Source organism: Dendrobates tinctorius, unplaced genomic scaffold (assembly GCF_039654945.1).
Source record: "Dendrobates tinctorius isolate UK_male_01 unplaced genomic scaffold, ASM3965494v1 ptg000309l, whole genome shotgun sequence".
Classification (NCBI taxonomy): domain Eukaryota; kingdom Metazoa; phylum Chordata; class Amphibia; order Anura; family Dendrobatidae; genus Dendrobates; species Dendrobates tinctorius.
In genome coordinates, this window is record NW_027361976.1 from 1518602 (window position 1) to 1546484 (window position 27883).

General features: G+C 41.3%; 1 protein-coding gene across 2 annotated transcripts in view; it reads right to left on the reverse strand.

Annotated features, from left to right (window-relative positions):
• The window catches only part of LHFPL1 (LHFPL tetraspan subfamily member 1), a 70945-nt gene extending 51843 nt beyond the window's left edge, over window positions 1-19102 (reverse strand). Inside the window, exons 1-2 of one of the 2 annotated variants that reach the window (XM_073560937.1) lie at window positions 19028-19102; window positions 12598-13269 (exon numbers count right to left, since the gene is read on the reverse strand). In XM_073560937.1, coding sequence (XP_073417038.1) covers window positions 12598-12982 — 385 coding nt within the window. In that variant the 5' untranslated portion in view covers window positions 12983-13269; window positions 19028-19102. Of the gene's footprint in view, window positions 1-12597; window positions 13270-14870; window positions 17904-19027 lie in introns of those variants that run through there. The other variant, XM_073560938.1, reaches the window with a different exon arrangement.
• Window positions 19103-27883: the final 8781 nt, after the last annotated feature.

The window sequence follows — 27883 nt, forward strand, 5'->3', positions numbered from 1 at the left end:
TTTGCAATTCTGACCACTGTCACTTTATGAGGTTATAACTCTGGAACGCTTTAACGGATCCCGCTGATTCTGAGATTTTTTTAATGACATATTGTACTTCATGTTAGTGGTAAAATTTATTCGATATGTCTTGTGTTTATTTATGAAAAAAACGGAAATATGGCGAAAATTTTGAAAATTTAGCAATTTTAAAACTTTACATTGTTATGCCCTTAAAATCAGAGAGATGGATCACACAAATTTCTTAATAAATAACATTTCCCACATGTCTACTTTACATCAGCACAATTTTGGAAACAACATTTTTTTTTGTTAGGAAGTTATAAGGGTTAAAAGTTAACTAGTGATTTCTTATTTTCACAACAAAATTTACAAAACCATTTTTTTAGGGACCACATCATATTTAAAGTCATTTTGAGGGGTGTACATGACAGAAAATACCCAAAAGTGACACCATTCTAAAACCTAGACCCCTCAAGGTGCTCAAAACTACATTCAAGAAGTTTATTAACCCCTTACGTGCTTCACAGGAACTAAAGCAATGTGGAAGGAAAAAATTAACATTTAACTTTTTTTTGCAAAAAAAATTTACTTCAGAACCAATTTTTTTTATTTTCACAAGCGTTAAAAGAGAAAATGAACCATAAAATTTGTTGTGCAATTTCTCCTGAATACGTTGATACCCAAAATGTGGGGGAAAACCACTTTTTCAGCGAACGACAGAGCTCGCAAGGGAGGGAGCGCCATTTGACTTTTTCAATGCAGAATTGGCTGGAATTGAGATCGGATGCCATATTGTGTTCGGAGAGCCCCTGATGTTCCTATACAGTGGAAACCCCCAACAAGTGACCCCATTTTGGAAACTAGACCCATTAAGGAACTTATCTAGATGTGTGGTGAGCACTTTGAACCTTCAAGAGCTTCACAGAAGTTTATAACGTAGAGCCATGAAAATAAAAAATCATTTTTTACCACAAAAATGATCTTTTTGCCCCCAAATTTTTATTTTTACAAGGGTAACAGGAGAAATCATACCCCCACAGTTGTTGTGCGATTTGTCCTGAGTACGCTGATACCCCATATTTGGGGGTAAACCACTGTTTGGGCGCATGGCAGACCTCAGAAGGGAAGGAGCACCGTTTGCCTTTTTCAATGCAGAATTGGCTGGAATTGAGATTGGACGCCATGTCGTTTTTCGAGAGCCCCTGGTGTGCCTAAACAGTGAAAAAAACCACAAGTGACACTATTTTGGAAACTAGACCCCCTTAACCCCTTCCCGACCAATGACGCCACATAGGCGTCATGACTTTAAAGCCCCCCTGCGAGTCAGGTGACCGGAGTCACTGAAAGGTCACCCGACCCGCACACAGAGGACCCTTCAAAGTTAACCCCAGGGGGCGTGGCTTAGCCCCCACGTGCCTACGATTGCTCTGATTGGATGTTTCACTTTTGACAGCCAATCAGAGCGATTGTAATATTTCACCAACGAAATTTGGTGAAATATTACAATTCAGCCATGGCAGATGCTGCAATAGCATCTGCCATGGCTGGAGAAACCGATCAGCCCCCCCCCACCCACTGGAGGTGCCGATCAGCTGCCGCCATCGACTGACGGCACCGATCGGCAGCCGCCGTCATAATCTGCCCCCCTTCCCTCCGCTCCCCCCGCCTTCCGATCCCCCCCTCACCCTCCACGGTGCCTCCGACGTCCCTCTGGCCGTCCCGGGGTCCCGCCGTCTCCGAATCTGCAATGCTGCAGATTCATTCATTTATTTTGATCACTGTGATAAAGTCTCACAGTGATCAAAATAAAAAAAAGTAAATCACCGCCCCCTTATCACCCCCATATGTAGGGACATATAATAAAATAAAGAAATTTTTTTTTTATTTTTCCATTAGGGTTAGGGCTAGGGTTAGAATTAGGGTTTGAAATAGGGTTAGGGTTAGAAATAGGGTTAGGGTCAGAATTACGGCTAGGGTTAGAAATAGGGTTAGGGTTGGAATTAGGGGTACGGTTGGAATTAGGGGTATGGTTGGAATTAGTTAGGGGTACGGTTGGAATTAAGGGTACGGTTGTAATTAGGGTTAGGGTTGTAATTAGGGTTAGGGTTGTAATTAGGGTTAAGATTAGGGTTAGAGTTGGGATTAGGGTTAAGGATGTGTTGGGGTTGGGATTGTGGTTAGGGTTATAATTAGGGTTGGGATTAGGGTTAGGGGTGTGTTGGGGTAAGGTCTGTGGTTAGGGGTGTGTTGGAGTTAGGGTTGGAGATAGAATTGAGGGGTTTCCACTGTTTAGGCACATCAGGGAGTCTCCAAATGTGACATGGTGCCACCATTTATTCCAGCCAATTTTGCGTACAAAAAGTCAAACAGCGCTCCCTCCATTCCGAGCCCCGACGTGTGCCCAAACAGTGGTTTACCCCCACATATGAGGCATCAGCGTACTCCGGAAAAATTGCACAACATCTTTGGGGGTTTAATTTCTTCTGTTACCCTTGGGAAAATAAAAAATTGGGGGCTAAAAAAAATATTTTTGTGGAAAAAAAATTATTTTTTATTTTCACGGCTTTGCGTTATAAACTTCTGTGAAGCACTTGGGGGTTCAAAGTGCTCACCACACATCTAGATTAGATCCTTGGGTGGTCTAGTCTACAAAATGGGGTCACTTTTGGGGGGGGTTTCCACTGTTTAGATACATCAGGGGCTCTGCAAATGTAACATGATGCCCACAGACCATTCCATCAAGTCGGCATTTCAAAACGTCACTACTTCCCTTCTGAGCCCTGACGTGTGCCCAAACAGTGGTCCTCCCCCACATATGGGGTACCAACGTACTCAGGACAAACTGGACAACAACTTTTGGGGTCTAATTTATCCTGTTACCCTTGTGAAAATAAAAAATAGTGGGCTAAAAATCATTTTTTGAGGAATAAAAAAATATTTTTATTTTCACGAATCCGCGTTATAAACTTCTATGAAGCATCTGGGGGTTCAAAGTGCTCACTATGCATCTAAATATGTTCCTTAGGGGGTGTAGTTTCCAAAATGGGGTCATTTATGGGGGAGCTCCAATGTTTAGGCACACAGGGGCTCTCCAAACATGACATGGTGTCCGCTAACGATTGGAGCTAATTTTCCATTCAAAAAGTCAAATGACACTCCTTCCCTTCTGAGCCCTGCCGTGCGCCCAAACAGTGGTTTCCCCCCACATACTGGGTACCAGCGTACTCAGGACAAATTGGACAACAACTTTTGGGGACCAATTTATCCTGTTACCCTTGGGAAAATAAATAATAGCGGGCTAAAAAATCATTTTTGAGAAAAAAAAATTTTATTTTCATGGCTCTGCGTTATAAACTTCTGTGAAGCTCTTGGGGGTTCAAAGTGCTCACTACACATCTAGATAAGCTCCTTGGGGGTTCTAGTTTCCAAAATGGGGTTACTTGTGGGGGGTTTCTACTGTTTAGGCACATCAGGGGCTCTGCAAACGCAACATGATGCCTGCACAACATTCCATCAAACTCTGCATTCCAAAATAGCGGTCCTTCCCTTCTGAGCTCTCCCATGCTTCCAAACAGTGGTTCCCCCCACATATGGGGTATCAGTGTACTCAGGACAAATTGCACAACAACTTTTGTTGTCCAATTTCTCCTGTTACCCTTGTGAAAATAAAAAATAGCGGGCTAAAAATTCATTTTTGAGGAAAAAAAATGATTTTTTTATTTTCACTGCTCTGCGTTATAAACTTCTGTGAAGCACTTGGGGGTTCAAAGTGCTCACTGCACATCTAAATAAGTTCCTTCGGGGGTCTAGTTTTCAAAATGGGGTCACTTGTGGGGGAGCTCCAATGTTTAGGCTCACAGGAGCTCTCCAAACGCGACATGGTGTCCGATAACGATTGGAGCTAATTTTCCATTCAAAAAGTCAAATGGCGCTCCTTCCCTTCTGGGCCCTGCCGTGCGCCTAAACAGTGGTTTATGACCACATATGAGGTATAAGTGTACTCAGGAGAAATTGCCCAACAAATTTTAGGATCCATTTTATCCTGCTGCCCATGTGAAAATGAAAAAACTGAGGCTAAAAGAAAATTTTTGAGAAAAAAGTCCTTTTTTTTACGGATCAATTAGTGAAGCACCTGGGAGTTCAAAGTGCTCATTATGCATCTAGATAAGTTCCTTGGGGGGTCTAGTTTCCAAAATGGGGTCAGTTGTGGGGGTGCTCCAATGTTTAGGCGCACAGGGGCTCTCTAAACGCAACATGGCAAACGCTAAATATTCCAGCATATTTTCCATTCAAAAAGTTAAATGGCACTCCTTCCCTTCTGAGCCCTGCCGTGCGCCCAAACAGTGGTTTATGACCACATATGAGGTATCGTTGTACTCAGGAGAAATTGCCCAACATATTTTAGGATACATTTTATCCTGTTGCCCATGTGAAAATGAAAAGATTGATGCTAAAATAAAATTTTTGTTGGAAAAATTAATATGTACATTTTTTCCTTCCATGTTGCTTTAGTTCCTGTGAAGCACCTGAAGGGTTAATAATCTTCTTGAACATAGTTTTGAGTAGCTTGAGAGGAGCAGTTTTTAGAATGGTGTCACTTTTGGGTTTTTTCTGCCATATAGACCCCTCAAAGTGACTTCAAATGTCAGGTGGTCCCTAAAAAAATGGTTTTGTAAATTTTGCTGTAAAACTGAGAAATCGCTGGTCAACTTTTAACCCTTATAACTTCCTAAAAAAAAAAAATGTTGTTTCCAAAATTGTGCAGATGTAAAGTAGACATGTGGGAAATGTTATTTATTAACTATTTTGTGTAACATAACTCTCTGGTTTAACAGAATAATAATTCAAAATTTGAAAATTGCAAAATTTTCACAATTTTTGCCAAATTTCCATTTTCTTCACAAAGAAACGTTAAAATTATCAACCTAAATTTACTACTAACATGAAGCCCAATATGTCACGAAAAAATAATCTCGGAATCGCTAGGATGCGTTGAAGTGTTCCTGAGTTATTACCTCATAAAGGGACACTGGTCAGAATTGCAAAAAATGGCCTGGTCATTAAGGTCAAAATAGGCATGGTCATGAAGGGGTTAAGGAACTTATCTAGATGTGTGGTGAGCACTTTGAACCCCCAAGTAATTCACAGGAGTTTATAACGCAGAGCAGTGAAAATAAAATAATCACTTTTTTTTCCTCAAAAATGATAATTTAGCCCGCTATGTTTTAACAGGAGAAATTGGACCACAAAAGTTGTTGTGCAAGTTGTCCTGAGTATGATGATACCCCATATGTGGGGGGAACCACTGTTTGTGCGCATGGGAGAGATCGGAAGGGAAGAAGTGCCATTTTATAATGCAGACTTTGATGGAATGGTCTGCGGGCGTCATGTTGCGTTTGCAGAGCCACTGATGTGCCTAAACAGTATAAACCCCCCACAAGTGACCCCAGTTTGGAAACTAGACCCCCGAAGGAGCTTATCTAGATATGTGGTGAGCACTTTGAACCCCCAAGTGATTCACAGAAGTATATAACGCAGAGCCGTGAAAATAAAAAAACATTTTTTTCCTCAAAAATGATTTTTTTAGCCCGCTCTTTTTTATTTTCCAAAGGGTAACAGGAGAAATTGGACCACAAAAGTTGTTGTGCAATTTGTCCTAAGTATGCTGTTACCCCATTTGTGGGGGGAACCACTGTTTGGGCGCATGGGAGACCTCGAAAGAGAAGGAGCGCCATTTTGGAATGCAGACTTTGATGGAATGGTCTGCGGGCGTCATGTTGCTCTTGCAGAACCCCTGATGTGCCTAAACAGTATAAACCCCTCACAAGTGACCCCATTTTGGAAACTAGACCCCCCAAGGAGCTTATCTAGATGTGTGGTGAGCACTTTGAACCCCTAAGTGCTTCACAGAAGTTTATAACACAGAGCCGTGAAAAGAAAAAAGTCTTTTTGTTTTCCACAAAAGTGATTTTTTTTAGCCCCCAATTTTTTTATTTTCCCAAGGGTAACAGGAGAAATTAGACCCCCAAAGTTGGTAAATAGTGGAAACCCCTCAATTCTTGCTCCAACACTAATCCCAACACACCCCTAACCCTAATCCCAAACCTAATCCCTAATCCTAATTCTAACCCTAATCCTAATTCGCCCTAACCCCAATTCTAACCCTAACCCTAATTCTAACCCTAACCCTAGCCCTAACCCTAATTCCAACCCTAACCCTAATTCCAACCCTAACCCTAGCCCTAACCCTAATTCCAACCCTAACCCTAATTCTAATCCTAACCCTAGTCCTAACCCTAATTACAACCCTAACCCTAATTACAACCCAAATCAAATTCTAGCCCTAACCCTAGCCCTAACCCTAATTCCAACCCTAACCCTAATTCTAATCCTAACCCTAGCCCTAACCCTAACCCTAATTCCAACCCTAGCCCTAACCCTAATTCCAACCCTAACCCTAACCCTAATTCCAACCCTAACCCTAATTCCAACCCTAACCCTAATTCCAGCCCTAACCCTAATTCTAACCCTATCCCTAATTCTAACCCAAAACCTAGCCCTAAACCTAGCCCTAACCCTAATTCCAAACCTAACCCTGATTCCAACCCTAACCCAAATTCTAACCCTAACCCTAGCCCTAACCCTAACCCTAGCCTTTGCCCAAACCCAAACCCTAACCGTAGCCCTAGCCCTAACCCTAATTCCAACCCTAACCTTAATTCTAACCCTAACCCTAATTCTAACCCTAACCCTAACCCTAGCCCTAGCCCAAACCCAAACCCTAACCCTAGCCCTAGCCCTAACCCTAAGGCTAAGTGCACACGTACCGGAACTCTCGCGGAAATTACCGCGAGAATTCTGGAATTCCAGTCCGCGGGAAAAATCGCATTTTAAATTCCCGCGATTTTCCCGCGGAAAAACTAGCATTTTGCAAGCGTATTTAGCTTGCAAAATGCTAGCGTTTTCCAAGCGATCTGTAGCATCGCTTGGAGAACTGATTGACAGGTTGGTCACACTCGTCAAACATAGTGTTATGTAGCATCAGTAGTAAAAGATAGAATGTAAAAAAAAAATAAAAAATGGTGTTATTCTTACCCTCCGACGTCCCGCGCATCCGTTCCCAGTAATCCTTTGCGAAAATGCCCGCGATGACGTCCGTTCTCGCGGGATCGCAATGTCTCGCGGTCATTCGCGATGACGTCGCGCGAATGACCGCGAGACTTCGCGATCCCGCGAGAACAGACGCCATCGCGGGCATTTTCGCAAAGGCTTACTGGGAACGAGAGCGTGGAGAGAGGCGGGAAGGCTGCGCGGGACGCCGGAGGGTGAGAATAACAATATTTTTTATTTTTAAATTCTATTTTTTACAGGGATATGGTACCCAAAGCCCGGAGGACAGTCTCCTCTCCTCCGGACCGTGGGTACCATCCGCAAATGTTCTGCTTACTTTCCGCATGGTGTGCACAGCCACATGCGGGAAGTAAGCGGAACAATGCATTCCTATGGGTGCGGGATCGCCGCGATTCCGCAAATTAATGGGCATGCTGCGGTTTTTACCGCGAAGCGATTCCGCCACGGTAAAATCCGCAGCATTAGCACAGCATTGCGGAATCCCATAGGAATGCATGGGATGCTTATTTGTCGCGTTTTCGCTGCAAAATCGCGCGGTTAAAACCGCCACGGAAACGCGAAAAAAACGCCACGTGTGAACTCAGCCTAATGGAAAAATTAAAAAAAATAAATATTTTCTTTATTTCATTATGTTTGCCTAACTAAGGGGGTGATAAACGGGGGGGTTATTTATTATTTTTTTTATTTTGATCATTGTGATAGTTTATCATAGTGATCAAAATGGATCTGTCGCCATTTTCTTCCGGATCCAAGATGGCGGCGCCCACCAGAGAACACCGGTGGGACAGAGGACCACCAGGAGGGAATCCAGGACCACCCTGAGGTACGGGGGGGGGGATCGGGGACCCTGTTTCTCTCTCCTCTGATGTGCGATCACATCAGAGGAAAGAGAAATTAAATGCAAAATCGCTGCTTTTTTTTTTTTGCGATCGCCGTTATAGGGTTAATAACGGCGATCGCAAAAGCCGGGTCGGTAAAAACCGACCCGATTCATGTTCTCTGGGGTCTCGGCTACCCCCGGCAGCCAAGACCCCGGAAAAAATCCGACACTGGAGGGCGCTATTTACTTTCTCCACAGCGCCGTGAATTAACGGCGCTGTGGTTTAAGTGGCCTTAATTACAGACCGCTAAAGGGCGTATCGGCGGTCGATAAGGGGTTAAGCATGGGGTAGATCAATCATGTTTTGGGGTTGTGTTGCAGCCAATGGCACGGGGGAACATTTCATGGGTAGAGGGAAGAATAATTTCATTGAAATTTCAACAAATTCTTGATGCAAACATTACACCATCTGTAAAAAAGTGAGAGTTGAAAAGAGGATGGCTTCTACAAATGGATAATGATCCTAAACACAAATCAAAATCCACCATAGACCTCAAAAGGCGCAAGCTGAAGGTTTTCAATGGCCTCACAGTCACCTGATCTGAACTTCATTGAAAATATGTGGCTAGACCTCAAAATAGCAGTTAATGCAAGACAACCCAGGAATCTCACAGAACTGGAAGAATTTTCCAAGGAAGAATGGATGAAAATCCCTCAAAAAAGAATTGAAAGACTCTTGACTAGCTACAAAAAGTGTTTACAAGCTGTGATACTTGCAAAAGGGGGTGCTAAAAGGTACTAACCATGCAGGGTGCCCAAACTTTTGCAGTGGCCCATTTTGCTTTTTGTAATTTTTATAATGTAAACAATGAAAATATTTTTATTTTTTTTTGCCTAAAATACAAGGAAATGTGTCATATTTAACTTTAGGCCTTCTAGAGATCATTTCATCTTTAACTTGCATAACTGTTCACAATAAGGCTGGAGTCACACACAACCATTAAAAAAATCGGTCCGATTTTAACGGTAAGAAATCGCACAAAGATTTCTTGTCCAGGGATCCGTCTGTCATCCCATTTTCCGGCGATGAACCGATTTTATTCGCATCTAAGCATCAAACTGACATCCAATGCCAATGCCTGATGCTCTTTCCTGTTGACCTGGAGAAGTCTTGCGATTTAATCGCATCCATAGACTTGCATTGGCGAGTCCAATCCGAAAATCGGTGACAATCGCAGCATGCTGAGGTTGTCTCGGTCCGAGGAACGGATCCGATAAAAAAACGCATGATGGGAGCAGCACCATAGAATAACATTGGGACGAATGCAATGCGATTTTTTTATATCATTGCATTCGTCTGATTTTATCGCTAGTGTGACTCCGGCCTAACAGTCATTCTGACGAGGGGTGCCCAAACTTTTACATGCCAGATTAAGGCCACATTCAGGGTATGTGCACACGTTGCAGAAAATTTCTGCACAAAAACCTGAATCCCTTCCCAGAAACCGCACCTATTTTTCCGCAGCGGTTTTTGCGTGTTTTTTGCGCGGTTTTGATGCGTTTTTTACCGCAGCGGTTTCTAAAAGCATGGGAGAAGCCTAAACCGCGGAAAAAAAACGCAAAATTAATGTGCATGCTGCGTTTTTTACCGCGATGTGGTTTTTTCGCAGTAAAAAACGCACAATGTGCACAGAAAGTGCAAAATGCATAGAAATGACTGTGCAGCTTATTTTTAGCGGTTTTATAGCGGTTTTATAGTGAAAACCATGGTAAAAACCGCTAAAAAAACGCTGTGTGTGAACACAGCCTCACACATTCAGTATTTGGTCAGTATTTGTAAGCTAAAACCAGGAGGACTGCCCTGCAACTGAAGAAGAAACAGAGGAGACAAGTTCTGACATGGATGTTACATTTAGGAGTCCACTGGGTGGTCCTAATCAGGGAATGACAGCTATCTCTGTATGAATGATAATTCAGAGAAGGTTGTCAGTCACTGACTAGGGTTGCCTGCTTGGTCCACAATCTAAAAGATAGGCTATGTGCACACGCTGCGGATTGGTCTGCGGATTTTTCCACGCAGATTTTGCAAAATCCGCAGGTCAAAAGACCTGCGGTTTACCTGCGGATTGCTCTGCGGTTTTGCCCTGCAGTTTTTCATCTCTACAATGGAGGAGATGGTAAACCACAGCGGAATCCCCAGAAAAGAATGACATGTCAGTTCTTTCTGCGGATTGGAAACCGCAGCAAAAAAAGCGTGGAAAATTCCGCACCATCCACACTGCGGTTTCCATTTTCCATAGGATATAATGGTAGTGTACAACGCAGCTAATTCTGCTGCGGGTCCGCAGGGCCAAAACCGCTTCGGATCCGCAGCGTGTGCACATGCCCTTACAAGTTATATTAATTTGCACAGCTTTTCCTTCCCTAAAACATGATCCTGGCAGATCAGATTGTATATCCAACCTCATAGGTTCCCTTTAAATAGAGTCTATCATCTCAAAATGACTATAGAAACCAAGCACAGCGCCCTGTAGAGGACATAGGCTTACAAAAATAGCTGTTTCTTTAGTGTTCAAATACGTTGCTGCATTTGCCATAAATCGTTATTTATTTGCTTGCGCTAATGGAGAGCTCGGTGCATCCAGCAGATCAGTGCACTTTCCCGTCTACTTGTTTGCAATTTATCTCTGGCTTTCTCTGGCCCTTGTAAAGCCAGAGCTGTCAAACAAAGAAGAAGTGACGAAGATAGATGCAAAACCAGTAGGTGAGAAGGTGCACTTCGCCATGCCCAGGGTACACTGATCACCTCGTTAGAAGAATGAATGCCTTGTGGCAGAGGTTTTGGACACCAACGGTATGATTTTTTATTAGGACTACGTGCTGTGCTTGGTCTGAACAGTCATTTTGTGCTGACAGATTCCCTTTAGAAGATAAAATTTTAGCAGCCTGAATGGACAACTTATGGAAGACAGATTTATTATAAGTTCAATGGGAGCTGTATAATTTTATCTAATAGCAGCTGTCAGAATTTTATGCTTAATATTATTACTATACAGGGAATGCTTTTGTAGCACATCGAGCACCCTGTCACATTCAACCTATTAAATAGGACAAAAGCCTTATGTAAAATGTGATTTTTTTTTCCTTAGGATGCATCCATTCTAATTTTCTGCGCAACTGATCTATATTGATGGGCCCAATTATGCATAAAATAATGATATACTCACACATTGTTTTTTGTTAGGTGAAATTTTAAATCTGCATCAAAAGTGCCCCAAACCACCTCCCACTGTTTTCAATGTAAAATCTGCAGTGCCGTCAATGTGGCCGCCAATTTATATGCAGCAGGACTGAAAAAGGCGCATCAAAAAGTGACCTGTTCTTTTATGGAAGAAGTATAAGAATTTGCTTCATTCAAATCTGCAGCAGAAATCTAAGGGTATGTGCACACGGTGTGGATTCTGCTGCGGATCCGCAGCGGATTTAGCCCTGCGGGTCCGCAGCAGAATTAGCTGCGTTGTACAGTACCATTATATCCTATGGAAAATGGAAACCGCAGTGCAGACGGAGCGGAATTTTCCGCGCGGTTTTTGCTGCAGTTTCCAATCCGCAGAAAGAATTGACATGTCACTTCTTTTCTGCGGATTCCGCTGCGGTTTGCCATCTCCTCCATTGTAGAGGTGATAAACCGCAGGGGAAAACCGCAGGCTAATCCGCAGATAAACCACAGGTCTTTTGACCTGAGGATTTACCTGCGGATTTTGCAAAATCCGCAGACCATTCCGCAGTGTGTGCACATAGCCTAAAGATCAGCCTTGGATATCTGATATTGAGTCCACTACAGGTGCACTTTGGATTTGTTGTATGGGAAAATTCACCAAATGAATGAAACTTGTAACTCAGCGTTTTTGCAGTGCTTTTTCTCTGCAGCCAAAACCTGCTGTTTTGCCAGTAAAAAATGCTGTGTTCACAATGCAGGTTTTGCTGTGGATTTGTGGCATTTATGCTTTTTTAGCTGCTCTTTTTGGGTGTGAACTATATGAGAAATTTATTTACAGTACATGTTTAATAAATGTCATTTTATTCAGCAAAAATGCATCAAAAAGTGGAGGAAAAACCAGATTGTTGAATTTTTGTGCAGCATTTTTACACTTCCTATGGTGAAAGAACGCTGCAAAAGCGCTGAAAGAATTGACATTCTGCAGATTTGAAAAATTCTGCTGTTCTCAAATTCAAATTGAGGGAAAAAAAAGAAGCATGAGACTTTTGAAATCTGATAGCTTTTGCTGGTACTGTAAAACGCTGCTTATTTGCATAAAAAAACATAGTAAACACACTGCAAAAAACGCTGCGTGTGAACGTAGTCCTATAGTAAGTTTACAACATTTTTTCAATTAGTTTTTGCTTCAGGTCTTTTTTAACTGCATGTTCTAACCATTTTTAACTATGTTTTAACCATTTTTGTAATTATTGAACCTGCATGTTTAGCACCACCTAACATTATTATTACGCCTATACCCAGCCCTACATCTATAATATATAAATGTTATGTTTATGCTGCATAAATATTAGTAATGGTATCTATTAAATCAATAAAGAGAGAATTGCCCCATGTACGTATATACAGTAGGCAGTTTACTTACCTCCAATAAACTGTATAGCTCCTTGGACTCTACCCGTCATTCTGGAGATGAGGTCCCCGATACAACAGCCAAGGACCGCAGCTAAAGACACTAAAAGGAGTAAAGCGCAACCAATGCCCGTCACAAGGGTACAGATCTGCCATGACAGACTTGGAATGGCGCTAAAGCTGGCATATCTTCCACATTCTTCCACCATCACCAAGCTCTTCTCATCAGCTTGAGCAGGATAAGTACACCTGCGGAAAGTGCTGAATGAAACTGGTTTTCCCATTTGGAAGCCATACAGCCAATAAGGCATGAAGAAACTGGTGCAGCTGGCAGCAGCCGATAGAAAAGACAGAAGTGCCCAGAGGGCACCAAGTAGTGTCAGACTGCTTGCCATCATTCACAGAATTTCAGATCCTTAGAACAAGAGTTGGCATTGTTAGAGAACTTGATCTGCAATCATTTGTCTTTGCTTGTTCCTAGTGTTACACAACAATCTTCTGTTCCACTTTTGTGCTTCTTCATCTGAATGTTGGATCTTGAAGCATTTGCAAATAGCAAAGAACTTATGATATCTTCACCCGCCGATTGTTGTCACTTCATCGCAATCTTGGAGATGATGGTGGTGAATCTTCTCCCCAGCACTCTACTATGAACTGTTCTATTGTAGCCACTAACAGACTCTTCCTGTTGAGGGGAAATATAAGGACAATGAGTTAAATTACTGCTTAGTCACACAGAGGAGCATTAGCTGCAGGTGCAGTCTTTATGGGAGCAGTCAGCTAATATACCGTATACTCTTTATAATACTTCGAGGGGAGCCGCCATGTATTGTTTGCCGTTACCGCAGGGAAATGTCTTAGGCCGGGGTCACACTGGCGAGGAATACGGGAGAGTGAGAGGCGCAAAAAGCACGCATTAGACACGGACAAATGATTCTCTATGGGGTCACTCGCACCAGGCGTATATTTCTCCTCAGTATCCTACGCTCCGTGCCACTCGCAGCATGCTGCGATTGTCAGCGTACTACGCCCGTAATATGCCAATGCAAGTCTATGGGTGCGCAAAAAATACGGATTACACACAGACCACACGTGTGACTTGCGAGAAATATGCACCAGGTGTCTTTTAGCAAAGCCGGCAATTCAGTGCACTATACAGTAAACTCACACTGACAGGTTTAATAAAGAAACGAAAGAATAGATATAGACACATAGAATACATATATATATATATATGCATTCTATGTGTCTATATCTATTCTTTCATTTCTTTATTAAAACTGTCATAGGGCTCCATTATATGTCCATTTTGCAAGCCTGCGAGAAAATCTCACCATACGGATTACATACGGATGCCATACGGATGCTGACATGCGCAAAATACGCGACCACACCTTGATTACGGATGACATACGGAGCACTGTTTAGGGGTCTGTCATCCGTATTACGCATGTAAAATACTGACCGTATTTTGCGCAGGTTAGTGTGACTCCAGCCTTACTTCCTCTTGCAATGATTACGCCGGATCAAAATGTCATTAAAAGTCCTTTTATAATTCCAAGAGTTAGAAATGATTAGCAATGCTATGATATAAAGCACAGGGCCCACAAATGCTGTTCTTAGCAAGTCAACAAACCATAACCCTTATTCCCCGAAGGCCAGCTCTTCTAGAATGGACTGAAACATCCCCCACTCTATAGCCCAGATTTCTTGCATTCTTCTCTTGAATTTTCACAAGTCATTACAGCTTTGGCTATTTTTTTTTTCAATTTTACTGCAGGTTATCTTTGCCGTATATTACGTTTTGTTTAAAGATCTGAATTAATAAAAAAAAAACATACCTCCAGTGAAATATAAAAAATTCACAATGCTCTTAGATCCTTGTGTGCAGCAGTTATGTAATTTACATGGCTAGCTTAAAGCAAATCTACAATTTTTTGAGACCATGACGCTTTTCCATCTCATTAGCAATAGGGGCCACTTTTTTATAATATTAATCTTCCACTGCATAGAGATAACATTGAAAGCAACAAGCATGGTGGCATCTAGATACTCCTATGCTTGGGAACTTAGAGGTTGTACTGGCTCGGGACAGAAGTCTGCAGACAGCAGACATTCTAAGTGACCTCAGACTGACGAATCGGTACTCCCCATGATAGTTGGCGGTCATGGGACATCATGTATCCAATTTGTATACTTGCAGTCACGTGCAGGCTAGACGTGTTCATATTCTTTCAATACTTATTAAACAGAGGGAAATATGTGGTACAGGAATAGTCAGCTCACCAATTTTGATTAGCAGTCTTCATCTGTTAGGCAGTGCACGGAGCCGTCCCAGTCTCGGACGTGGAGATAAATGGCAGAAAAAAAGAGAATATTCTCCAGCGGTAGCGAAAAATATAAAAAATATAGTTTATTAATCACATTAAAATCTGTAGTAGCAGGTCACCAGAAGAGATCCATAGATATAGGAGATGCAGACCAACTAGTTTCAGCTTAACGCCTTAATCGTGGTATCATGGATGAGTTTAGTCGGCTTGTGACCACAAATTGCATACAAGCAGTAGACGCACGCTGAATACCGGGAAATAAAAGCAGCATACGCATCACATACAGTCACAACTCAGCACTCTACAGTCACATGAAATGTCTAAAGATTTTGGGTCCACGCTTAGACAACCTCGTTAAATAAAAAATAAGTATTGCATGCAGTAAGCTCCCAAGCATAGTAGAGACTACCTGTAGCTAAGCCTGCATAATCCCTTTAAATGCATTACAGCATATGCAACTTCTTCTAGGGGAGATTGCATGTGGCCAATATGTTATATTTTGCCTCTAATCCTATGCAGGGAATGTGGAGCTTATATCAGGAAACAAAGTTGTTCTGTCCTCACTAAATGAAGCAGAATTCATGTAGCTATACAGGCAGCTAAACTGCTATACCGGGGTCCAAAAAGGAGACTGTAGTTGAATCTGTGCTTTATTGAACGTGATGGCATATTGATGCGCGGTGAAACTACAAGCAAAACATATATATACACTCAGTCAATGCAGGGTACATCAGGAATTCATATATACATAATACATTATAAATCAACATCTGCACTAATAGCTAACCATGGGAAGAACTAATTATCCAGGCTAATATGAGACAGGAATTCGATACAGGAAGCATAAATGCATACCAGCAATGCTATCACAAGGGGAGAAGAGAAATGAGATGTTTCCTGAATGCAGGCAGAAGGAAAATAGTTAACTGGAGGGAAATGGAGGCTGAACTAGCCATAATGCTTTACAAAACCTACCAGAATGCACTGCAACACAGGGAAAAAAATTCAAGCATCAAAGTGAAAGTAAAATAACACAATAACACTGCAGTTATGACTCTGGTCACTAGAGGGAGCTAAAAACACAGAAAACATTAACAAGCAGATAATCGAGGATTATAAATCTGATGTTGAAGACAGAACAAACACTCTACCACAACTACCACAAGAACGGTATATAACACACATTCATTACAGAATGTAACATCTATTTACCTGTAATAATAGTATTCTCGCGTTCATATTTACAAGAATGAGGCTGAATTCACATTTGCGTCGGAGGCTCCATGGCAGTTTCCGTCACAAGTGTCAAATTAATGGACTCTGCAATGGAACCCAACAGACCCTATTGTAGGTCGGTGTCCATGATGTTGTACTTCATTTTCAGTTTTCTGTTTCTGTGATGGAACAGAATACTGAAAAATGGCAAATAAGCCCTACAAAGTTGTCAACTACAAAGCAAATCAGACACAGAGTCATTAATTCTGTTTCAAGTTACTTCATCAACAAAGGAGGTATGGGAACTGGAAGGAAACTTATTACCACACCCGGGTCGGCTTTTGCTGTCCTCATCAACTTAGGTGTGGTAATAGCACTGGATATAAGCGCACACCCCTTACCTACAACTTTCTTTATCCTCTGTAACATTCAGAAGTGGATAAGTCTACCAGATTACAAAAAGAGATATATTCAGAGCTTGATGGCCATTTAATAGCGATTTCATGTCATCTGTTCACCTTCATGTGTTATAGCCATCACAATTTTTTATGTTTCTCACCAATGGATCAGTAACACTACCATGTGCTCCGGGCAATGCTGCAGCTATAAATCTTCACTTTACGCACATTTTCTTTGGATGTCTTTCATTGATGATTTACCATCAGAAAAAAATCTGACAGTTAGATTTTCCTAAGTTAAATGGCACCGGATATATCTGAAAGTCATTTATCTATGTGCCGAAAATAAGAGAAAAACCTTTTAGACTCTGTGATAAAAGGAATAAAGGCAGCTGCTGTACAGTCTAAGGGTCTGTAGTCTGCACAGAGACCCCCAAGACAATGCAATAAAATAGCTAAGTGGGCATACATGACTAAAGAGCCTTGTCACTGGTCTCTTCTGTGAGGCATGGCATAACCCAATCACTCAATGATGAGTTTATTGGCACAAATAAAAAACAGAAGCAATGTTCCTTCTATTTCTATAACGCAAGACATTCTGTGAGACATTCTCTTTTGTATATACCCTAATGAATGTCACCAAACAGTGCTGCTGCAGGTGGACAGTACATGGTCAGAAATGCAGATTCACATGAAACCAACTGCTGCAACGTAAGGCAAATTAATGCTGAAAATGGTTGACAGATTATCAGAATTTGTGTATTACTATAGGTGTTATTAAAGGGAATCTGTCAGCAGGTTTTTGCTATATAATCTAAGAGCTCCATAATGTAGGAGCAGAGACCCTGATTACAGGGATGTCTCACTTACTGGGCTGTGTTTTGTTGTTTCAATACAATCAGTGTTTTATCAGCAGGTGATTATCACTACAGGACAAATGGCCTCATGCCTCCTAGTCCAGCCACACCCCCACTGATTAGCAGCTCTGTATCACTATACAATGTACACAGAAAGCTGTGGTGTGGGCAAGGTTATACACAGCTCAGCAACTGAGATCTGCAGCAGAGAAAACTGTGACTCTATCACAACTGTTGCAACTGGTAAACTATGTGATACATCGCTGGAATCAGGGTCTCTGTCCATATCGCATGCTGCTGTCAGATTACATAGAAAACCTGCTTACATATTCCATCTAAAGGAATTTACTCTATATAAAAATACTTTATTGGGTTAACTTTCTAGTCTATATGCGTTCCTGTGATTTTGGTAATGTAGAAGACCATGACTTTAATGTACTCACAAACTGACTACTAAGAAAGTAGTAAATACTTTGGCATGATGAAACATGATGCAAACTACTAAGTGAAAATAAAGTGAAATAGTATCAAAATGCATCTATTAATGCTTGCAAGAATTGTTTCCTTAATAAAATATCCCTTTAAATTACACCTAAAGCAAATGGAATGTGCGATTTTATTTTTATTTTTTTGCTGCGATGCTCTTTGGGCATCAAAGGTTGACTCAGCCAGAACCCTCATTACCGATGTAGAAACTCCTGGTAAAAAGACGAACTTTCACAAGTATAAATAGATGCTTGCTTTGGGGGTGCAGTATAAGAGAATTATGTCATTGCAATTAACATCTCTGCATTCCAAAATCCCTTGCAGCACTGCAGGCTTATTAGAAGGCTGCACCCACTTGTAAATGAAGAAGCCATTGAGATAAATACATTTTAATAGGGGATTGCTGCTGTAGATATACAATTCCTTAATATTGGTGAAGTGTCTCCAATTTGGAGCATTGCTTAAATCCTCTGCACACACTCACCTCAACGATGCCTAAAACACAAAAGTACCTTTGTTTTAAATAAAATGTAAATATTATTTATGTGCATAAATACAGTATATATATAAAACATAGAATAATAACCATAAACACGGAATGATCTCTTAACAATGCTTGCATCCTTAAAATGCAGAACACAAATGACTGCAACTCCACTCTCACATTTTTATGATATGATGTGAAGCTAATAAAATAACAATTATCATACCGGAGGACTCGACTGAGAATTCTAATGATTTTACACTATTAAAATAAGATTTAGTTCATTGAGCAAACATTAAGGAAGCATTTAAGCTACTTGTAAAAAAATCATCCGAAACCATTAGTTCATTTCTATTTTAACCCAATGCTCCCCCCTGGGTTTCCTGTCTAAGGACAACACGCATTAATGCAGCATAGACTATAATGGTAATTGCATTTACATTGACCTCGATTATAATAAAAAATCCTTTTTATGCAGAGGAATACATAGATTTTAAGTGTCAAAATTACATTTTGCAACATTTTTGCACATTATATATCAGAGGGCTTTTTCCATGTAAGGTACTCCAGGTTATTCGTGCACACAAGAATGAGTTGGTTTTATATCATTGCAATAAGCCTGCTAATTAAAGTGGAGAAGAATTAATGAAGGTGAAGGAATGTAACTTCTTACCACACAGATAGAAGGACTGTGGCTTCTTGTGCACCTCAGGATCTTCTGGTGAGTTTTCCTGGAGCAGTCAATTCACTTTACACAGAGAGGTGGAGTTTATTATCACAGGATCCAGTGAGCTACAAATATCATTTTAGAAGGTGCATCAGAATATTCACCCCAAGGAATCGGCCTTCTTTATTGCAGGTCATAAACATCAAGGAGTGATTCTGTAATCAGAATCTTGTAATAAAGCTAAATCAATAAGTCCTGCACCTTCCTTACATACTTTGCATGTTCAATAGCCTCCAAATTTGCATTGACAGACCATACATACATAGTCCCAATATACTGTATGCTACAGCTGTGTAGGAATGCTTATAAGGGGGGAAAAAGCCTCCATAATGAAAATGCAGCTGGATATTTTGAATCCATTGTTGTACGATCGCCAAAATGGACAACTTTTAAAAGTGTTGTCTGGTTTTAAGCTACACATCTGCATTCACTCTACATAACTGCAAACTTCTGATTCCTCACATTGCGCATACTGTGCGCTATGAGGATTCTCCGCTGCCTGGAGAATACTCCTGGCCACATTCCGACTAGACTGTTCGCATCACTTGAGATCATGCACGTCTAGTCAGAATGTGGCCGAGAATATTCATATTGCATTCTTGTGTTTACATCACTGCCTACTCCCACTGCCGGCTCCAAAGAATGCGCAACGTGAGGATTTACAAGTCTGCAGTCACATAGTAGGACTAACTGTTATGAATGAGTCACCGTAGGAGGCAAAAACAGAAATACTAGCTAAGTCCAGAAAACCAGAGAAGTTGGCAGCTATCGGATTGCAGACCCCTGAACCTAACAACAACAACTAGCAGTAGCCGTGGGGGGTTCCTACGGTGCCCTAGACCCCTCGATCACAGCCGGAGAACTACATAGCCTAAAGACAGAAAGGGAAATCTAAACTGCCCCAGAGCAGACCCCAAAGCAATAGGCAGCCCCCAACATATAATGACGGTGAAGCAAGATGAAAAAACACTCACACAGATAGAAAGATAGGCTGAGCAAATGATGGGGCCCAAGCTAACTAAATAGGACAGAATAGAAAAGCTGCTGTCTGCAATCCGCCAAAACCCTCTCAAAAACAAGAGCCAACAGACTGATAGGGAAAAAAGCCCTGAAGACGCTAGGCTTCAAAAAGACTATATCAGTACTCAGGTATTTTCTGAAGACAGAGCAAAAAGGAATTCAGCTCACCCAGCAGGGAAAGGCAGAAATCCAGAAAAACAAGGCAAAACAAAACCAAAACACAAATGCAAAAAGTAGAGCAGAAAACTTAGCTTTTGAGGAGCAGGAAACAGACTGGTCTCCAAGAATCCCTCAGAGTAATCACCCGCAAGGCAGAAGGGCATCGGCTGCCTTATATCCAGTCAGCAATTCCAGTCACCCAGTCATCATCATTCTGCTCAGGTGCTTTGTAATCAGCCTCACTACCTTCCTTCACCAGAAGAGGGAGTTCATCAGACCTCAATGGTGAAGGGGAAAATGAACTCACAACAACTAACTAAGCTAAAATGGATATTATTTTATCATGTGTTGCTTTCAAGTGTATATGTGTTTCCTGAATCAAAACTTTTCACTTATTAGCATAAGCAAAATGTATCTGATTCCATTGCTAGAACCCCCATTGTGATTCCCACTGCTACTTCTACTATCAGGTAAATAATAAGACACCATCTAATCATCAAGGCTTTTAAGGGAAAACTACTGTATCATGAGAAAAAGACCTATTGTTTAAATCTGGTTTATGTGTTAAATGTATTTTTTTAAATATGCCAGATTTTTTTTTACATATCTCACAACTTGAATAAAAAATAAAAAATAATTAAATCTTGCAATTTTCACATTGGTCACTGGGGCTTTTTTAGACTCTACCTCCCTGTTATTTTCAGGAAACAACAAATGTACAAGCCACAATAACAGATCCCAGACTCTATCTTTTATTTTGTAGTGTCTAACGAACGTGTGCAAGGGTCAATATGAAGGGGGGGAGCAGGGTCAGCTGTGACTTCACCTACTGTTGTGTTATCTTTGTGGATAATGTATATCTGGATTTCTTGAAATTATTGGAAGTATGAGTCAAAATAAGCCCTAGTGGCAGGGGGAATATTGCAAGATTTCTATTTTTGATTGTTAATACAGATTCTGATATGAATGATAAATGTTAATTAAGTCAAATCAAATTCAAATTAATCTCCACTCTGTACTGGGTACATTGCTTTACCTTAATGGAAGGTTTTGCTGCCATTTACACAAGATATTTCAGTGCACTTAGCTCAGGATATGGATGGTAAGACCATAGATAGGCAACAGGTGATGAGACCAGGACATATTTATATCACCATGTGGCATATAGCGGGGTCTCTTCTCTTAAGGGGTCTATACACAGATGCTAACATGCGCTTCGGCCGCGGCTGAACCCGGAGTTCGGACACTAACATGCATGGAAAAAACATCTGACATAAAGCTTCCACACAGGATCTAGGAAAAGAAGAGTGATATAAATCTCATCAAATCTAATGAGCTGACCACAGAAAATGGACTACTATAACTACTTCACATATTCAGAATTCAGAATTTTGCTGCAATAGTTCATTTGAGGACAATCCAATAAATCATATTTTGTTACAAGAATTATCATGACATTGTCCTTGGAGTATTGCATCTGGTAAGAAGTCCTGAATAAATATATAAACACGACATGTATTTTTAACTATGAAAAAACATTGTAATAAATGTAAAAAAAAAATACATTTAAAATAAAAACCTGATTTAAACAATGGCGTATTTTCTGATTAATGATTTTACTTTAAAGTTGTTTTCCATTATTAAGTTTCATTACTGCATAGACTTACTCAGTATAAAAATAACAGCGATATCTTAAAGGTGTATTCCCAAAATCACAATCTGGTCTTATGATAATGCACACATAGACTTATTTATCCATGCCAACATAATCTATTAGTAAATCTGCCCTTTTTTGTATATTTCATCACCTTAAGGATGCCACTCCAGGCTCTATTTACCGTTCAGCTACCATTGGAACCATTTTATAGTTCCAGAGGCCCTGTTTTATTTTGCATAGTGTAGTCTCTCTCAGCTGGGATCTTACCAGCATAGCTGTGCTATGCCTAGAATGGAACTTCTAATATGAGGGACGATGTCACAAAAAGAGGTGCAGCCTCCTTTATTACAGTGTTGAGAGCTCATAGCCGGACACAGCAGTTCATGTGTGCTGGCAACTATTAAGATCATTGTACTGCAGGATGGGGCTATGTATAAAGATGATAGAAAGGAGAGATATAGTGCAGGATGATGTGCATATAGAGGAGACACAAAGGATAGATATATTGCAGGATGGACTGTATATAGGAGAGACAGAAACGAGTTCTGCTACAGGCTAGGCTGTATATAGTAGAGACATTCTAGCTCTCACAGACCTGTTAGTTTTTATTTAAGAAGCCCTCCTTCTCTGCACTTATTACTGCATTAATTGCACCTGTGTGAACTTGTTACCTGTATAAAAGACACCTGTCTACACACTCAATCAATCACACTCCAAATACTCCACAATGGTTAAGACCAAAGAGCTGGGACAAAATTGTTGACTTGCACAAGGCTGAGATAGGCCCCAGGACAATAGGTAAGAAGCTTGGTAAGAAGGCACAATTGTTGGTACAATTATTAGAAAATGGAAAAACTCAAGAGAACTAATAATAATAATATAATAATAATTATTACTATTATTATTAATAAGAGAACTATCAATCTTCCTCAGTCTGGGGCTCCATGCAAGTTCTCGCATGGTGGGTTAAAGATGATTCTGAGAAAGGTCAGGAATTGGCTCAGAACTGCACTGGAGGACCTGGTCAAAGACCTGAAGAGAGCTGGGATGACAGTCTCAAACATTACCATTAGTAACACACTATGCCGTCGTGGATTAAAATCCTGCAGGGCACGCAAAGTCCCCCTGCTCACTCCAGCACATGTCCAGGCCCATTTGAAGTATGCCAATGACCATTTGGACAATGCATAGGAGGCATGGGAGAACCCCATGTGGTCAGATGATATGAAAATACCAAAAAGTTCTATCAACTCCACTATCCTGGTGTTTGGAGGAAGTGGAAGGATGAGTACAACCCAAACAACACTGTCCCAACCATGACGCACGGTGGGAGAAACATCATACTTTGGGGGTCGTTACCCACAAAGGGGACAGGATGACTGCACAGTATTGAACGGAGGATTGATGGGATCATGTATTTTGAGATTTTGCACAACAACCTTCTTCCCTCAGTAAGGCTGGGTTCACATTAGCGTTTGTGTCCTCAGCGTGGTGCTGCATATTTCTTTTCTTAAGCTCTGCCTACTTCCGCATGCGTCCTGCGTACCTATTTTTAACTTTGTCTACGCGGGGACATGTATTGTATGTGGATGCGTCTGCGTGCGTTGTTTTGACGTGCCCGTCGAACGCAAGAAAATGCAACATGCGTTCGGAGGGCACTTCAAAACGACACACATGGACACATCCGCATGCAATGCATGTCCCCGCGTAGACAAAGTTAAAGATAGGTACGCAGGACGCATGCGGAAGTAGGCAGAGCTTAAGAAAAGAAATATGCAGCACCACGCTGAAGACACAAACGCTAATGTGAACCCGGCCTAAGAACATTGAATTAGAGTTGTGGTTGAGTATTCCAGAATGACAATACAGCCAGGGAAACTAAGGAGTAGCTCCGTAAGAAGCATTTCAAGGTACTGGAATGGCCTAGCCAGTCTCCAGACCTGAACCCAATAGAAAATCTTTGGAGGGAGCTGAAACTGAATGTTGCCCAGTGACAACCCCGAAACCTGAAACATCTGGAGATCTATATGTAGGAGTGGACCAAACTCCCTGCTGCAGTGTGTGCATACTCGGTCAAGAACTATAGGAAACATCTGACCTCTGTAATTGCAAACAAACTTATTTCATGCAATAAAATGGAAAATAATTATGTAAAAATTATACAATGTGACTTTTTAAGATTCTCTCTCTTAAAGTTGAAGTGTACCTACAATAAAAACTACAGACCTCTCCATTCTTTGTAGGTGGCCAAACTTGCAAAATCGGCTGTGAATCAAATAATTATTTTTCCCATTGTATATGCTTCAAGATGGGCCATATATTGAGGGAGCAGACAGGAAAGAGATACATTGCTGAACAGGCTGTATACAGGTGGATGAGAGAAGATTTATACTGGAATAGGAGTCTCTGTGTATAGTGGGTGACAAAAATTGAGCTGTGTTTGTTGAGTGCTGCTCAAAGTTTAGTGATGTGAACCTCAAATGGTGCTCTATTAATGCATACCGCAGGTGATTATGTTTTGCCATATACATCAACAGATCAGCATTTACACTTAAAGAGAAAGGTCCAATGAAATACTTGTACATGTTTGTAAAGAGTTGAATCTTTTAATTTGGTTTATTAAAAAAACAAATTGTGATCATCCCTAGTGTGTGGGATTAATTTGTTGTAGAGTGGTCCTGTAAGTTCAGCCAGCCTTACAGTGCTCTCGTTCAGCACATTGACTTCTCCATGCATACCAGGTTCCTTTGTTCTCTCCTGACATGCGCAGTGCGGTTCAAATGAAGAAGAGCATACAGTTGACTTAAGAAGCATACTGAAAGGAAATTACAAAAGTCACACATGCACAAGATTTGCAAAGGGATGGTGTTGACAACAAGGACAGTAGGTTGACTAGTCTGGGGAAACCAATGCACCATTGACTAATCTAAAGGTAATTACATATTGAAAACAGATTTATATTCTTTTTTTTTTGCCATATACTGGAATCAGGTGTACAGTACAAAGGGCTTGTTAGGCAGAAAATTAGCATATGAATAAAACATGCTGGTGGTTGGGGGGCATTGGGAAGCAGTCAGGTTCCCTTGAAATTGTCACTTGGTCCCCTGATTATGAAGAGATGCGCTATTGAAAACATTTGACAGAAATGCTTTTCCTAAACCCGAAAACACAACGGCACAGTTATGGTCAAAAGTGTTGACACCCTTGAAATTGTTCCAGAAAATGAAGTATTTATCCAAGAAAATTACTGCAATTACACATATTTTGTTTTACACTTTTTTATTTCTTTGCGTGTATTAGAACAACACAATAAAAACAGAATAAATGGCAACTTTGACATAAATTCACACAAAATCGCAAAAAAGGACCTGACAAAATTGATGGCAAGTTTCCAAAATTGTGGGGAAGCAACTTTGTTTCAAGCTTGTGGCGCTTGTTCAAACTCACCTGTGGCAAGTAACAGTTGTGGGCAATATAAAAATCACACCCAAAGCCAGATAAAAAGTGAAGAAGTTGACTCAATCTTTACATTATGTGTCTGTGTGTGCTACACTGAGAAAGAGAAGAAGAGAACTGTCTGAGGACTTGAGAACCAAAATAGTTGAACAATATCAACAATCTCAAGGTTCAAATCTATCTCCAGAGATCTTCATTTTCCTTTGTCCACAGTGAGAAACATAATCAAGAAGTTTGCAACCCATGAACTGTAGCTAATCTCCTTGGATGTGGACAGCAGCGAAAAATTGATGAAAGGTTGGAATGCACAATAGTCTGGTTGGTGGATAACCATCCCCAATCAAGTTTCAAAGAAATTCAAGCTGTCCTGCAGGCTCAGGGTGCATCAGTGTCAACGTGAATGATCCGTAGACATTTGAATGAAATGAAACACTATGGTGGGAGACCCAGAAGGACCCCACTGCTGACAGACAGATGTAAAAAAGCTAGACTGCAGTATGCCAAAATGTACATGAGTAAGCCTAAATACTTCTGAGAAAATATCTTGTGGACAGATAAAACTAAGTTAAAGCTTTTTGTTAAAACATATTCTACTGTTTACCAAAATGAAATGAAGTCTATAAAGAAAAGAACACAGTACCTACAGTCAAATATGGTGGAGAATCAAATGTGTTTTGGCATTGTTTAGTTGCCTATGGCACTGGGTGCCTTGACTGTGTTCAAGGCATCTTGAAATCTGAAGATTACCAAAACATTTTGGGTCGCAATTTAGTGCCCATTGTCTGAAAGTTAGGTTTGTGTCTTAGGTCATGGGTCTTCCAGCAGGACATTGACCACAAACATATTTCAAGAAGTACCAAGAAATGGATGGAAACAAAGAACTCGAGATGTTATGATATGGGTGTAGCACTGCTGGAATCCAGTGACAAGAGGTGCACGAGCATGGAACAGATAGTGAATAGAAGTTCTTGGAGATAGCAAAGGAGTTGTAGGAAAGTATCCGGAGATAAGTGAGAACAGTCTGGGTAAGACAGTTCAGGAGCTTGAGACTGGAACTAGACTAAACAGGTAGACACAATACTCAAGCAATGAGTGAGAGATCCAGGTAACTTTAAGTAGGCCCAAACAGGAAACAAGATGGCTTCCACAGGCTCAGAATCTGTCATCTTAGTAAAGGGCAATTACAGAACACAACAGCAGCCTCCAGTAGTAAAGAGTGGAATTGCAGCACAATTATCAAGGTGAACAATAGCAGCCACTGTTAGGGACGGCGGAACGCACTAAATATAAAATAATAGAAAGTGCGTTCGCCGCCCGGGGTTCACCGTGCAGAGGTGTTGAACTGCTGCTCTATAATGGCAGACGCACAATATGACGGTATATCCCACACGGGTTGAACGTCAACTGGTGTGCACTGGGCGTACTCTGTTATATTCACAGAGTCGCTTTAAGGCAAAAACATAAATGCCGAGCCTGTTGACCTCACAGGTCTCAGCGGTGTGCACGCACGGTATATGGTCACAGGTCTCGGGCCCAAGACACAGGGTCGGTGTCCGTCTAGACCTACCGTGCATGCGGTGTCGCTACCGCGGACGCCCACAAGTGCTGCTGACCGCAGCGTGGCAACTGACTCAGCTGCTATACGACAATGCCCAGGAGGGGTGCACTGTCGGACGCTAGCCCTGTGGAGATGAGCACTGTGGCTTGTAGCATGCCACTGACTGGCGCTTACTCTAAGGCTAAGTCCCTATCCACACACGTAATATCAGAGGGAGGGGATCTTAATGAGTCATTTGCAGGTTCATACATCCATCATCATTCACACAGTAGCAATTAGAGACTATACTAGCGCATGGCCGAACGGAAGCTTCCAGATCTCTGAGATGGACCAATGAGATCTGGAGCAGGACCTGGGCACATGACTCCCGATCTCCAATGGGAGATCGTCTCGTGAGCATGCCCAGTAGGAGAACAGATGGACTTAGTCTCTGGAACGATCTGCTGCAAAGCAATCTCCTCTGCGGTAGATAGACAGCAGGAGACCGCAGAATGTGAGGCTCTGGATTCCTGCAGAGCAGATGCAGAAACCTGACGCCTAACAGCCACTAGTGGACAAACTGCAGAAGGACAACAGCAATAGTGACAGGAGAGTTCTGAAGTGGCCAGCAATGAGTCTAGATAATTTCCATTGAAAAAACACCTGTGGAGCGATCTTAAAATTACTGTTGGAACAAGGCATCCTTCAAATATGAGAGACCTGGAACAGTTTGCAGAAGGAGGGTTGTCAAAAATTCCAGTTGAGAGGTGTAAGAAGCGTGTTGCTGGTTATAGGAAGTGATTAACTGCAGTTATTTATTCCAAAGGATGTGGAACTCCAGGTTTTTGTGGGTCCTGGGAGACAGATTCTTAGTGGACACTTTTAACATATACCACAATTCATGATAAAAATGATATGGCAGAGTAATATAGGTATAGTATAAAGCCAAAGAATTCAGTAACTTCTTACATTA